The 14779-nt window shown below is 52.5% G+C and overlaps 6 protein-coding genes across 6 annotated transcripts; all 6 read right to left on the bottom strand.

The window, feature by feature from the left end:
* Window positions 1-52: 52 nt before the first annotated feature.
* On the bottom strand, window positions 53-1801 carry PG985_011867 (uncharacterized protein; the record flags this gene model as incomplete). Its single annotated transcript, XM_066831634.1, has 5 exons — window positions 53-411; window positions 490-763; window positions 840-1121; window positions 1189-1719; window positions 1790-1801. The coding sequence occupies 5 exons, from the start codon at window positions 1799-1801 to the stop codon at window positions 53-55; spliced, it is 1458 nt and encodes a 485-aa protein (XP_066679684.1).
* Window positions 1802-3842: 2041 nt separating this feature from the next.
* On the bottom strand, window positions 3843-5090 carry PG985_011866 (uncharacterized protein; the record flags this gene model as incomplete). Its single annotated transcript, XM_066831633.1, has 1 exon — window positions 3843-5090. One exon carries the CDS (start codon window positions 5088-5090, stop codon window positions 3843-3845), a length of 1248 nt encoding a protein of 415 aa, XP_066679683.1.
* An 822-nt stretch (window positions 5091-5912) lies between these two features.
* On the bottom strand, window positions 5913-6752 carry PG985_011865 (uncharacterized protein; the record flags this gene model as incomplete). The annotated part of the gene is made up of 1 exon (XM_066831632.1): window positions 5913-6752. The coding sequence occupies one exon, from the start codon at window positions 6750-6752 to the stop codon at window positions 5913-5915; it is 840 nt and encodes a 279-aa protein (XP_066679682.1).
* Window positions 6753-8273: 1521 nt separating this feature from the next.
* PG985_011864 (uncharacterized protein) lies at window positions 8274-9605 on the bottom strand (the record flags this gene model as incomplete). The annotated part of the gene is made up of 1 exon (XM_066831631.1): window positions 8274-9605. One exon carries the CDS (start codon window positions 9603-9605, stop codon window positions 8274-8276), a length of 1332 nt encoding a protein of 443 aa, XP_066679681.1.
* Window positions 9606-10604: 999 nt separating this feature from the next.
* On the bottom strand, window positions 10605-12201 carry PG985_011863 (uncharacterized protein; the record flags this gene model as incomplete). The annotated part of the gene is made up of 2 exons (XM_066831630.1): window positions 10605-10798; window positions 11052-12201. The coding sequence occupies 2 exons, from the start codon at window positions 12199-12201 to the stop codon at window positions 10605-10607; spliced, it is 1344 nt and encodes a 447-aa protein (XP_066679680.1).
* Window positions 12202-12813: 612 nt separating this feature from the next.
* On the bottom strand, window positions 12814-14109 carry PG985_011862 (uncharacterized protein; the record flags this gene model as incomplete). The annotated part of the gene is made up of 1 exon (XM_066831629.1): window positions 12814-14109. One exon carries the CDS (start codon window positions 14107-14109, stop codon window positions 12814-12816), a length of 1296 nt encoding a protein of 431 aa, XP_066679679.1.
* Window positions 14110-14779: the final 670 nt, after the last annotated feature.

The raw sequence follows: 14779 nt of genomic DNA, 5'->3' as shown, positions 1-14779 counted from the left end.
TTGTAAGACTCCATCGCTTCGCTCTATTACTAAGTCGTGCCTTTGTAACATGTCAAACCTTTTCTTTAGACGTCTTATCCTGACTGACGTTATCACTGGACGACCCTGCACGTGCCGGAGCTCGACCGAGAACCGTCTCAGGCTGCATGCTTATCCCCCGGGTCGCATGGGAGAGCCCCCAGTCGCCAATCTGCTCGTCGAAGAACTGGTCCAGATCGAGGCCGCTATGTTCCGCTTCTTCCGATATGCGCAAGTGCAGGCCGGGGATGTACTTCATGATGAACAGCAGCGCGCACGACACCGCGAACGAGTAAGCCGAAATGGCGGTGATCTCGGCAAACTGGCGACCGACCTGGATACCCTCGCCGTTGATGGCACCTTTGGCCAACGTGACCCCGTCCAGGGCCGAGACTGAGGTTGGTTCATCGTTAGCACCCAGCATATCCTCGGAGATATGTTATGAAAACAAGTACTAGCTAGCAAACTTACTGGATTGGTCGGCAAAGATACCCGTCAAGAAAGCCCCCACCATGCCGCCGACACCGTGCAGCTTGAAGACGTCCATGCCCTCGTCGATGCGCAGCCAGTCGTTGACGTCCTCGAGGAGGCAGCAGGCCACGCCCGTGACGAGCCCGATGACGGCGGCGAGCCAGAGGCTCACGTAGCCGGCGGCGGGGGTGATGCCGACGAGGCCGGCGATGGCGCCCTCGCAGGCGCCCACGAGGCTGAAGCGGCGCTGGTGCTTGAAGTAGTCGACGAGGACCTATACAGTATCACGTCAGCTTAGCTTCCGAATTATACTAGAGATCTCACGCTAGGCAGAGCAGTCCAGAACTTACCCAGCCGAGCACGCCCGCGCAGGCGGCCGTGTTGGTGTTGAAGACGGCGACCATGGACCGGATCGAGGCGTTGAGCGCGGAGCCGCCGTTGAACCCGAACCAGCCGAACCAGATCAGCACCGTGCCCAGGAAGACGAGCGTCGTGTTGTGCGGCTTGCCGTGGCGCTGGGGCTGGTCCGCGGGGTCTCTCCGGCGCTTGCCCAGCATGAGCGCGTAGGCGAGGGCGGACCAGCCCGAGGCGATGTGGACGGGGCCGCCGCCGGCGAAGTCGAGGGAGGGGAGCTATTACCGCTTGTCAGTCGCGTGATTTGTAAGTGATGAGAGGGAGGCGTCCGGTGGGAAAACTCACATTGTACAGCCACCCTTTGGAGTTCCACGTCCAGCAGGCGATGGGGCAGTAGACGACAGTCGCCCACCAAAATCCGAACACGAGCGAGGGCACGATGCGACCCCGCTCAAACGCGCCCCCGACAACGATCTGGACGGTGCACGCGCAGAACAGCAGCTGGTAGAAGCAAAACACGACTTCGGGGATGGCGGGGTTGCCCGGCGACGGCGCGGCCATGACGCCGCGGAGGCCGAAGTTGGCGAGGTCGCCGATAAAGGGGCCGGCAGTCCGGCTGTACGTCAGCGAGTAGCCCCAGAACATCCACTGGAAGGTGACGACGGCGCCGACCATGAACGACTGGAACAGCAGGGACAGGGCCGAGGTGCGCCGCGCCAGGCCGCCGTACAGCAGGCCGATGCCCGGCAGGATCGGCCAGACGACGAAGGCGCACGCGGCGAGGTAGGTGTAGTGCCACTCGTAGCCGGCGTACTGGGCGTTGACGTCGACTTCGAGCGGGTTGCCGCCCGTGGGCTCGGACGGGTTGAAGGTCGGCTGTCGGTAAGGAGTCGCAGTGTTAGCTTCTTTCTTGTTGTTCACGTATGGTTCAGACGGGTCGGCTTACAGGTCCACTCATTGTGTCGGTTGCTACGCGGGACACGCTCCTGAGGCTACTCGAACGAGGATCGAACGGTTTGGGAGGGGGATAAGGTTGCCTATCCACGACACAAGACGGCACTGGGCCCAAGATTTAAATGTTTTCGTGTATGAATACATGAGTAAAGCGAATCATGCATATCGGCTATCAGTGCCAGCCAGTGACGGCATCTTAGTAAACGTTTCCGGGGACGACGGTGCAGCAAATGCTGGTTCCTTATCTGTGCCAAGAGGCGAACTTGGAAAGCCTCGCTGCATCCTCAGGCCCGATATCAAGATAGAACTGGCATAGGGACTGGCAGAAGTCGTCTGGCTTGATAGGCGGATGAGATAAAGAAACGCGCTAGGCGCTAAGGGGCAAAATTACCCGCCAGATGCCAGCGACGATCTCCAGCCCCTGCATCTCTTATCTCTTGGCATTGCGGGATATTAAGCTAGCTGTGAGCTGCATAATGTTGGTATATCCAGCATTAATCGTGTACAGCTACACCATTTTGCGTTCCTGGCCCTTGCATGTCACTTTGATGGGTCTCGTGGGCTTCTTCGTGATGCTATTGGATGGCCCACGGACCGTTGAACATGGGAGCAAGCATATCAGGGTTATTTTCTTGCATAAACTGGGCCTTTAAGGAACCATTGAGACACGGGTCATCCACATAAGCTCTGCATGCTGGGTCTATTATTACTTTACCGGTTGTGCTAAGACTGCACCGGCGGCATGCGTGGAGACTGATGCCGCCATGGTACGGAGTACTCTGTGCTTCTTCGCAAATCAGTCACTTGGGCACCTAGCTCGACCTTCTAGGTAGCCGGCGCGCCAGAGAAGAATGCATGCTTACCACCGCCGCAGAGACGACGAGGGACGTCAGTCATCGGATTTCAACCCGAAAGGCTTGTTGAAAACTTTCCCTCATGCTAAAACCATCTAGCTGTCTTTCCTCTCTTCATTTTCCATCTTCCTTTCCCCTCCCTTTCCACCCCTCGCCTTCTTGGTGGCCCTGTAAAAGGCCGATTGCGAATCTGGGAAATCGACGCACCGCATGGCCAATGGTAGAGCCGTTTGACTCGTACCGTCTTCCCCTGTTCCTTGATTAATCCGTAACCCAGTCATGTCATTATTTTGTTGTATATGTTTATGAAATCGGGAGCATCAAGAGTTAAGTACTCAGACTGGTTGGCCAAGTTGCTATCCGTCAGGGCTTGGTCGTGAAAGTGGTCTCTTCAGCTCCTGTACACCTCCATGCAGCTATGCGCAAAATCTGCCTACGGAGGCAAATGAGCACACGCGTGTGCGAGTGGTTTTGGTGATCGTACGAATTACACCGTTGAGGACGTACATGCCGAATAGGACCGCTTTGGATGCGATCGTATGCCAGCAGTCTAGGTATCGCAGCACATGTCACCTTTTGTCCGCCTGCGGCTAATTATGTCAAGCTTGGATGACATGTTGGACACGGGAAGGGGCGGCGATATATCAGAAGTAGCTTGGCTCTTTGAAGCATGTGGCAGGAGTGCTTCTGCTTCCAGAAACAGATTGCGACTTCGCAGTACTGGCAGCTTCGTCTATGGCTGTGTTTTGATACCCATCTGTCATTGTATCTGCTTGCTACGACCGTATTTTCTTTTTCTGAACTTAATACTATTTCTTTCTGGGACGAATATCGGTTTATGGTTGTTCCTTAAAAAAGTGTTTTTGTTTCTTGAGCAACGGTGCTCCCAGCTTGGATAATGTTGTATGGAAACTGGTGTAGTATTTTCGGGAACAAGCTGAAAACAGAGGGTGTAGATGATTAAGTATTAAGTGTGTCTATATATGCTCCTGTTTCTCCCGTTTGCTTCCTCTCCGCGATCCTTATGGAGCAAATATTCGATGATGCTCCTAGCATATCATCCCGCACTTTTTTAGTTCCATTCTCCATGCCATTGCTCAGTGTTATCATTCCTCCGCATACTGTTCAAGTGGTCGCGGGATATCTTTGGCTCTCTAATAGCTGCTTTGCCTTGTCTGCAAGGGAGGGACTTCAGGTGCCCTCGGTGTCTTGCTGCCACCACCAGGCCCGTAGAGCCAGCACGATTGGAGCAGGGTATTTGAATCCGTTGATCGTAGTACCTGGGTCACCGCGACCCATGCTCTCGAACTTGCGAAAGAACGACTCGTGGTGCGGCTCCCAGGCTCGACGAATGGGGACGATGGACGCGAACCCGAGAGCCTCGATCTCCCGTTGCGTTGCCTCCGCCACGGCTCGGAGCTGGTCTCTCAGAGATCGGACCCCCTCGGCCCGCGAAACGTCACCCACGGCGACAGCGAGCACTTGTGCGTACTTCAAGTGCTCGTCGTACTCGTCGCCGTCCCACCACTGACCTCTGAAGTGGCTCACTGCGTTCCTGAGCTTCCGCACCTGTTGGAGCCCGTGTTCGAAGTACTCGTAGTAGAGCTCGGAGGTGTCGGGGATGTTCCAGTAGGGCAGATAGAACGGTATGGTATCGGCTTCGAGCCGCACCTCGTGGTGGCCACCGTTGAACATATCCCTCCAGAGTCGGGGGAGGCGTTCGCGGGCAAAGTCGTGAAGGGCGCCCTTTGAAATTTCATGAGCCTTGGTCAAAATGTGCCAACCAAATGCGGAGGGGATCCTGATATAGATGTGAGACTCTTCTTTCCACGTGTCGTCGTGGAGTCGCGTCTGCTCTTCCAGGTATGGTCTCTTCCTAACCGGCTCTTCTGGCATGGGAGCAGGTGCGTGGTCTGGCAGGTGGTCTGGCAGGTTTTCTGGTACGCGCTGGTCCCAATTCTGGGTGCTTTCCCAACTGTTCAAATTCTCCATGTGGCTAGAAGACGTGTCTGTATGAATGGTACTGGGGTTTGAATGCTCTTCGCGTGATGGGAGATTGTGTGCGACCTTGGTGTTAACAGCGACACGCACTTTGCCACTACCACTACCACCATCCTTGCCAAGCTTCCGCTGGGGATTAGACGGCGGTGTCATAGCTCGTTTGGTCTCATTTGCCCGATTTGTCGATGAAGCCGTTGGTCGAAGGTATGACTTATCGTTATAACATCTTGAATGAGATGGATGAACGGTATTCGGAATGGTATTCGGAATGGTATTCGACCGGCTTGAACCACCGAGTTGGCGTTGTGATATGCTGGTGCGGTCCTTTGAGGTAGCAGTCTGCTGCCCACTGCCGGCAAGCCTCTGTGGCTTTCGTGGTGGCTGTATGGCTCTCTTATTCTCTGATGGCCGACGCGTGAGCGAAACGTGGGACATCATTGTGCCTCTGTGGGCAGCAGGGTGTCTGGAGAAAATACCAGTCCTCTTGAGGATCTCCTCATAGAATGGAATTTGTTGCACCAGATATCCAAAAAGAAAAGAAAATGGTATGCGAAAAATAGCCAAGAACTCGTCTCGTATTGGTGTTTCTAGGAAGACGCTTTGAGATGTAATTTGGAGGGGCAAATACGTATCTGTATCAATTGACAATATGAACAGACTGCTGTACCTGTCAATCGCGTTGGTGTCAAGCAACTATCAGGAAAACTACTGATTGAACCATGCTGAACAATAGGCGGGGCTCCCACTGGAAGCTCACTACCTATCCAGCAGCTCTGTCTTATCTGGTGGGGTCCGGTTGCTTGGGACTGAGATGATCTGGGCCAGAGTCGACTGTGGTGTTTTGGGAAAAGGCATCGCTTACAAGCCAGGACACCAACCTGCCGGGTCAACACCGGGCCGGGCCCTGACGATTTCTTGATGTCGGCTACGAGTTCGTCCCAACGCTCGGTAATATCCGGGTCGTGGTCTGCGTACCTGTTCACCTCAGCCGTATTTGTCGGTTCGCTCGCATCTTCTTCAGCAACCTCTTCGGTGCTGGGCGGGACCGGGCTCTCCTACTTACATCCCATAACCCCGCTTGCTCTCTGAAACGCATCGATACACGGGTCATGTACATCGCTAAATCCCATTCGATGCTCCGATACCATTGTAGCTGTTGTTCACGGTTGAAATAAGAATGCCTTTTCCACGGTCGTACAGTGGTCTCTCGTAATCGATCAGTACTCTTGGTATTTCTCGGAAAAGATAATCGGCAACTTGCTACTCATCGTGATCCAATCCAAAACTTTGGCGCTGCCATTTCCAGGCCTCGACGGCGAGCCAAACTGCCGGCCCATGCTCATATTCTTCCGCATCGTGGCCCGCCATTGATCTGTTGACTACACCACCTAGGAACCACTCGTGATGGGGCTCCCACTCGCGGCGACAAGGCGCGACGGAGGTGAGTCCCAGGTTCTGAATGTCCGAGAGGGTCTCGGCAGCCACGTCTCTCAGTTCATCTCGAAGCTCTCGGACCTTGATGGCTCGCGGCTCGTCGTTCAGAGCCACGGCAACGGCATGAGAGTATTGTAGCAGGCGGTCATAGTCCTTGACAGCCCAATCCACCGGCCGGAAGTGGCAGACTGCGTTCCTTACATGTTTCACGCAACGGAGGGCGGGAGTGGCGCCCAGGAACGTGACGCCAGGAGGTGTGTGATCGTGCTGCCAGCGTCCGATGTACTCCTCGATCATGGGGGTCTCTAGGAGCACCTCGTGTGGTCCGCTGGGAAAGTAGTCTCTCCAGATATCTCGTTGGTACTGATGGCAGAAGTCGTACCATGCCTCCTTTGCGATGACTAACGCTTCAGTCAGAAGACGCAGTCCCGTAGCGGATTCAATCTCGATATAAGTTGAGGCCTCGTTATCAAAATTTGTCTCGTGAAGGCGGGTTGGGTCTTGTTGGGGAGTTTCCTCTTCGGTACGGGTTTCTCCGTTTCCCAATTCCCAGAACTTCCTGTCACTGCCCCATTCTGTACCAGTAGTATCACAGGGAGCAGGGCAAGCGTCCCAAGTTGCTGAGAAGTCCTGGAGACTATCGCCGTCGATGTGACCCCATTCCATTCTTGTGGTATTGTATGGAACACGGACATCATCACAGGTTTTGTTGGTGTCTTGAGAATGAAACTCGTCTAGGCTGTCGTCGAAGCCTAGACCGCACGCATATGGGGTTAACTTTGCTGCTTGTGCTGTAACAACTTCACAGGCCGCCTGCAACGGTGCACGGATCTCGGGCCACAGTACCTTCCAAGAGAATTTACTATGATAATTATTGGTGAGGTCTTCTTTCAGTTGACTCGAGCATGGGGTTGATCCCCAGCCGAGTGCCGGAGTTTCGGTCATCCTGACGCCGACTTGATGTTGGTTTTATTGAAGTTCTTGCCGCGACACTAGTATGCTTTACGATGATTCTTATGAATATGAGGCAGGCAAATTGGATGATGTTGGGTGTTGCAAGCCAAAGGGTGTTTATAGAAGGAGGAAGAGATCATAGAGATGAACATTTAGCAAGGATGTCTGTCGTATAGCTAGGTACTCTCGTTGTGCATGAGTATTGTTCAGGACGAAAAAGTACAATCGGACAATGAGTTAAAAGGATAAGAAATAGGCCCAAAGCATAACAAGAGTGCAGGGTCCTTGCTAACTCCGGTCCCTTCTAGGAGAAGGTTTTCCTCAAGAACCTAAACTTAAAATGAAGTTTTCACAGCACCCGAAGTATTACGTGCCTGTTTCAATGTTGACCCGGGTCTGAAGATTAGCCAAGACTATTGTTGAGCGATTCGGTACACGTTTCGTCGCGGTTGATATCTGCCCTTTTCGGCAGTTCGTGATGGATATCACAGACGTCCTTGGCCTTTCCGAATCTTGGTCTCGCGAATGCTGTATCTCCGACTGCTGTGCTCTTCCTTGCGTATGCACTTTGGTATGGCCCGCTTCGCCATTCTACCGCCCTGTACTTGGAAACGTACCGCCGTGGGTATGACGGGGGCTGAGTATGCAACGATCTTGGCATCTTGCTGTTGCACCTCTGCGTTCCTGTGTCGTTGCAAACTCCGTCTCCAAAGACTATGGCACCAAAGGCCTTGCATTTCTTCAAACGTACAACCTGACCAGGAAGGGGGGTGGTGATGCTGTCCTTGGAATCGCTCGTACCAGTAGGGACTCCCAGTGCTACACATAACTGCGGGATTCGAAATACTGCCGTTGCGTTGGGAGAAGCTGAATTTGTCGATTCCTCGTGGGATGACGGGCTTGAGATATAAAGCCGATGACGGTGTGGTGGGGATCTCAGGTCGCTTAACAGCAGTAGTGTCTGCCATCAAGTGTAATGCTTTGATCAAGTTAGTATGCGGCTGTGGAAAGCAGAATTTGGGGTGGATGGTATAGGTGATTCACGTCCTTCTCAATCCGCACAAGAAGTGGCGTTGCAGCTGATATACAAAGATAAACGAACTTGAAAATCATCTTGAAAGTATTTTGAGAGGTGCACATTGTTCAATATTCATATCTATGGACATGCTCCCCCATATTCTCCGCGCGTTTGTCCATTATCTTTATTGAGTGATCAGTTTGCAGTCCCCCTGATCAGCCATCCCAGAGCAGCTCGATCTCAGTATCAGTGAGATACTCTTCCTCATCAACGATGACAGTCGATGACTGTTCTTGCCCTTTAGAAGCGTGCTCTGGGTTTTCCTCCAGGAATTCAAACCTGGTCTTTTGTATCTTCCTCTGCCATATCCAAGCCTGAAAGGCCAGTTCTAGAACAGGTGAGAACTGGAACCCATTGATGTTCAGATTTGCATCTCCTCTTTCATAACTGTTCATGAATCGCTGAAGAAATGTCTCATGATGGGCTTCCCAGTGGTGCCCCTTCGGTGCGATTGCCACATAACCCAGAGATTCGACCTCCAGGAGTGTATCGCCGGCGACTTTTCTCAGCTCGTCGCGTAAAGCACGGAGCCTAGCAGCTCTCGGAGCGTCGTTGAAAGCTACTGCAAATCTCTGCGCGTTCTGGATGTGCTCTTCGTACGTGAATGTGTACTCATGACCTGAGAAGTGGCAGAGCTCATTACGCAAGAGCCTAGAATCAAACAGCTTGCCTCGAATCGACATGTCTGGGATGTTCCAAAAGTTACAATATGTCTCCCCTGTTGTCCATTCAAAGCGCACCTCTCGCGGTCCGCCATGAAACTCGTTGATCCAAAGAACCGGCTGGTGCTTCTTACAGAAGTCGTGAAAGACTTCCTGGATGATGGAGTACGCTTCCTGTAAGAGCCAGTAGCCATCTTCGGAGATGACGGCGTAAGACGCAGCCGGATCATCCCAGCTGTCATCTTCCAGTCGGGTCTGCTCCGCCAGAAGAGCAACCTCCTCGTCCGACATTGGGGGAGGTCGTGATTTGTATGGATCCTGAGTCTCGTCTGCCGTCTCGCTCGTATTCTCTTCGGCGGTGTCTTCAGTAACGTCTTCGGTAACCTCTTCGGTGACCTCTTCGGTGACCTCTTCGGGTACCTCTGCTGCGCCCCACGCGCCTAGGCTGTCTTGTCTTGTTGATGGGGTGACTCTTCCCTCTTCAATCTTCTGGAGGGAAGAGGCTGTGTGTCGCATGAAGCCCCAGGAAGGGGATAAAACGGTTGATTTCGGTCGAATAGGCGTTGTCTTGGTTGTTGTGGTCTCGTTAACGTTCTGCGCTGCCTTTGCGCGGCTAGAGGAGGCTGCAGTGGCTTGCTGATATGATGCTGGTGATGCCTTTGGAGTTGTCTTTGTTCTCTCAGCATTGATCGATGGGGACGGCGAGCAGATGCTCCTCGGTGTCTGGTCTCTCAGCATCAAGGCATCGTAGCTCTTGTTTACCTGGTCGAGCTTCTTCTGAAGCCGCTCCCTCTCTCCCATCAGTCTGGCTTGGTATGATGCCATCTTGGCATCGTAGAAAGACAAGACGGGTATCTCAGCGATCAGGCTTGGATCTTGCTTAGTGTGTGTATTTGCGTTGCTGTGGTGTTCGCGTTTAACGTGGCAATGTTGAAGGTAAAACGATCACTTGTTAAGGTGAAACGAGAGAAAAAGGTTTGTGTGTGCAAATTATTGTGAGGCAAGGAAAGGAAAAAAGGATTCTGGTTGAAGGTCTTTCTAGAGCGACATGTATCGAGTTAACCACCTAGAGCTCACGGTGTTGTCACGTTCAGGGCACAACAGCACCCCGCCATTGGCGACATAGCTAGGTCATACAAAAGGTAATGTTCGACCCCAAACAATGAGCTAGCTCCTGTATCGATAGTTGTTGTATTTGATTGTTCGACTGCATACCTTAGGTGCTACATATGCTCGGCGAAGTGGCAACTCGAGGAGGCTGTGGCATCGGTTTAAGATGCGACTTCGCTGGCGCCTCTGGGGTATGCCTAGGCCCTTTGGCTCTAACGATCTTTATAATAAACATGTGAAGCTAGCCTCTAAAAGCAACTGATGCAGTCCTTCTAGACGCTTACAGTTGAGAGAATTACCAGCCCGTGGCTGTATAATAAGCGGCCGGCCATAAATCACGGCCTCTAGCATGGCGCGCCTTTGAAATCTAATAAATAGAAATGAAAGAAATAACGGCGAAGACGATCTTCATGACAGCCTTCGAGACAATGATAATGAAGGCAGTCCTCCCATGCCAAAAAAGATTAAGTAAAGTGCTGATCCAGGCACATGCCTGGCACGCCACTAGACAACTGATCATACCTCTACTCTGTTCGCACTGAAAACACTGGAGGGCAGAATATTATTTAGCACTTTGTGCATATGCATTGTGTCATCCGCAACCATTACAAACTGGCCATCGAAGCAGTCCTGGGCCCATAGCTAGTTTCGCACAATATACCGACATGTTTGAGGACCATAACCCCATCAGTGGCCGTCCTCGTGGTGCCTTTCTCAATGCTCTTCGTGAGCATCGTCTCGGTGTTCCTCATTGTGGTCTTCATCAGTGTCTTCGTTGGCGTCTTGATCGGCTTCCTCATGGGCGTCCTCACAGGCGTCCTCACAGGCGTCCTCACAGGCGTCCTCACAGGCGTCCTCACAGGCGTCCTCACAGGCGTCCTCACAGGCGTCCTTCTCAGCTTCCTCAGCTTCCTCGGCTTCAATCTCCTCGACGGAATCATAACTGCCAAAGTTCTCCTGCTGCCACCGGAAGTTTTGCACCACCTATCGACTCTCGGCGTTAGTATCTTCTTGGAGCGACCAACATGTCTCAAGAGGGAATGGCAAAAACCTCCCAAATAAGCGGCTACTTAATCCCTCATGAAACATCAGGATAATGCGGAATAAAAGTGCTTACCAGTGCTATAACAGGTGAAAACAGGCGATACTCGTATGTGCGACAAGTGAAGTCCTTTAGGAATGCCACGTGGTGAGGCTCCCACACGCGCCGAGTAGAGACAAAGCTCAAGTATCCCAGTGTTTCAATCTCCTCGTAGGTGTCAGCTGCCTTCTCTGCCAACTGTTCGCGCAACTCCTGGCATCTATGCGCTCTCGGCGCATCGCGTACGGCCACAGCGAACTCATGTGCAATCTTGAGGTAGTAGTCGAAGCTACGGGTTGTCAGGTTACGGCCGCGGTAGTGGCTACACGTGTTCCGCAGATCCTTCGTGTCCATTAGAGCGTTATACACGACGTGGTTGAAACGCGCGGTGCTATGCCAGCGGAGATAATAGTCGGATATCGTTACGTATTCGAGACGAACGTCTTGATCGCCTCCGCGAAACTCTTGTCTGTACAGGTCCGGTACGTTTTCCTTGCAGAAGTCGCGGAATGCGCCTTTGGCAAGGACGTGCGCTTCGTTCAGCAGGTTCCAGCCGAAGTCAGACGGGATGTTGACATATTTCGACGGCTCGTTCTTCCAGAAGGATTCCTTCAGGCGAGTAACCTCTGCCAGGGTGGGATTCTCGTCGAGTGGGGCTGGCGGGCTTTCCGGAAGGTCGTTGTTGACTGGCCAGGATGCAGCATCGTCTGCGGCGAAACCATCGCACCAATCGGGTTCCGGGGTAGGACTCTCTCTGTCGGGGCTGCGCTGCTTCTTTTGCTCTACCTTCGAGCGAAGCTTGTTCATCGAGGATTCGGTGGGGTTCATAAAGTTATACTCTTGTCCGTGCCAGTAGTCGGCCTTGACTCCCGTTCTGGGGGTTACATTGATGAGGTTTCCATCTTCATATTGGTAGATCCTTCCTAGTGTGCCCTTGACGACTGGGCTGCTCGGGGATGGGCTGTCGACTGGGACCGCCTCTTTTGGCTCGGTGCGTCTCGCTGAGGCGGCGGTAGGTCGAAGGTAGGATTTTGTTGCTGTCTTGTCTGGCTTCTGTGCGGTTCTGTCCCGCGACATGCTTGGCTTGGTCGATGCCTTGGGTCTGTTATCCAACTGACTCTGCAGTTCGGCTTTCTCGAGTTGCAGGGCGGCAATCTGCTTCTCGAGAAGCTCAACTTTCGCTTTCTCGCATCCCAGCTGATGGGATGCTGAAGCGACGAAGTGCACCATCTTGACTCTGAAGAGAGCAGAACGGCGAGAAAGAAGCGAGTTGCTCTTGTAGAAAGGAAAGTGGCTGTTTCGGGTTCATTTGCTGGGGAGACTGGTTGTGATGAGAAACAAGATCAATTTCTCAAAATGCAATGAGGAATGGTTGCTGGATGAATGTTGTTTTTGATTGAAAAATTAAGGGCTGCTTCTGGGACGTGTTTTTATAGTAGGAAAAAAGAGAAGGTACCTTTTGTACATCAATCACCCAACATTCACATCAAGACCACGTTTGGGCCAGACTGTTCTGGCTCCTAACCCAGCTATTGTCGGAGCTGACCCAATGCAGCTTGAGTAGCTGAGTAGCACGTTGCATAGTACAAAGACATGACCCGCCGAGGATATCAATATGCCAGATTAAGCATCAACGGACGTACAATTCGACGGCCGATATCCCTAGTGCTTCGTATGTGAGGTTCCATATCGTCGTCTGGCTTGGCGCCTCGCTAAATGATGACAGGGAGTGAGACTAGTCTAAGCAAAACAAAAGCAAATGTATATTATTCCAGAAGTGATGCGAAAGTGATTTATTTAACATATTGGGCAACTCTATAGAGAACAGAATGTGTCTGTTGCTTAGTCAAACAGACCTTTCGAAATGTCTTCGCCTTCTAACAGCGGGTGATCCAGACCAAGGCGTTGCCGTTGCCATCTCCACGCCTCGAAAGCTAGGAGAACGGCTGGACTGTGCTGATAGGCCGGATCATCGCGAATACACGTAGGCCTGCCGTCGAGCAGAGTACGAAAGAAGCCCTCATGATGCGGTTTCCATTCCCGATGGCAAGGGGTTATAGACACCATCCCGAGCTCCTCAATCTCCTTCAGCGTCTCTCCTGCGATGGCCCGCAACTCGTCGCGCAGTGCCCGAAGCTTGGATGCGCGTGGCTCGTCATTCATGTCCACCACCGCCGCTTGCGCATCTCGAATCAGTTCATCGTACGCTTCGACGCCTCGGTAAGGTGCAAAGTGGCATAGGGCATTTCTTAGGTCCTTGACGCGGAGTAGCGAGCTGCGGACGCATACATAATGCACGTCGGGAACTTTGTCGTTATGCCAATAGCCGAGATACCGTACGATCTCGGGATATTCCAGCAGCACCTCGTGCGGCCCACCGGGAAATTGCTTTCTCCAGATACCAGGCTGGTGCTCCTTACAAAAGTCGTAGAAGGCGCTGCGGACAAGATCGAATGCCTCGGTTAGGAGGCGAAAGGCTACGACGGACTCTATTTCGACGTGTATGGATGCTTCGTTCTCGAACGCACTGTCGTAGAGGCGAGTGCGCTCTGCCAAGGTCGGTGGCTCCTCCTCGACGGGAAGATCTGAAGTAGGGGCCCGGACCCACGACTCTTGCTCTTGGTCGTCAACACACGTGCTCGAGTTGCCGCTACCTGGGACGTCTGAATCAGGACAGGAGTCCCAGTGGTGTTTCCACTCATCCGGCTCCGAATCATCCTCGCTGTCGTAGTTGCCTTGGCCGTAGTCGCCACCGTCCCACCATTGTACCTTGTTGAGCGAAGATATGGTAGGCTGCATGAATGACCGCATGGACTCGCAGGCAGAGGTATGTGGCCGTGCCGGACATGTCTGCTTTGCCTTGGGCTCGGGTGATCTCGTTCGGTTCATCCAAGCAGATGTCGGGCGAAGATAGGACTTTCCTTGGGAGTTCGTTTTGGTTTGCCCGGCAGAAGAGCTTCTCTTGTTTGGCGTGCTGCTAGAAGTCGTGAACGTCGGATGCGAACTTGTTGAGACTGGCCTCTCGGTTGAATAGTTCGTAAACGCGGCTAGCTTCAGCCTGAGCCTCAGCTGTTCGTTCTCTCTCGTCAATCGTTCAATCTCGGCGTTGGCAAGATCGGTATCATGTTGAAGGGCCATCTTGAGGAGATTGCGAAGGGTGCCTTGCCTGAAGACGAGATGGACCAGGGTCAATGACAAACCGCAATGGTGCGCTTTACTGTTATGAGAATGAGAAGTGACCACGAGAAAAGATGTTCGTTGTTGGGTACAACCAAGATGTCGGCTAGAACCCGGGTTCTTATTCGCATAGCAAGGCAGAGTGAGCAGGTTACCGGAGAAAGGCAATCCCCCGCGTGCCAAACTTTATTTCCATTTATAGTGATCAAAACAATGGCACTGTAGGAAGTGGGTACAATGGCAATACGGAATTGAATACAATAGGAACAATTGAAGTAGATACAATAGGTACAAGGGGACAATAAGCACAGTAGCGAGTGGCTTACCCTTCACGAAAGAGCCACCTGTCAGTGTCAAGTAGGCACATCAAATAGTTGCAAGTAAAAAGGATGATGCTCAGCCCATCAAAATTCATTCAAGCAAGCAATTGCTATATCCGAAAAGTATAAAAATATCCAAGCACACCAATTGCACCGGGTGATCCATCTCCAGTGTACCGGAATCCAATTAGTATTTCTCGCCTGCTTTGGTGACCATATAACCCTGGAAAGCAACCAAGCTTCTAGGAATCGTATTTAGGCCGTCTCTTCTTGGTTGATTCATTATCAAGTTCCTCCACTCTGTCCCCCGC

This window comes from Apiospora marii (assembly GCF_038362585.1).
Source record: "Apiospora marii strain CBS 49790 chromosome Unknown utg000009l_segment0_segment0, whole genome shotgun sequence".
Taxonomy (NCBI): Eukaryota; Fungi; Ascomycota; class Sordariomycetes; order Amphisphaeriales; family Apiosporaceae; genus Apiospora; species Apiospora marii.
The sequence above is the reverse complement of the archived record's forward strand: the minus strand, read 5'-3'. Positions and strand labels throughout refer to the sequence as shown.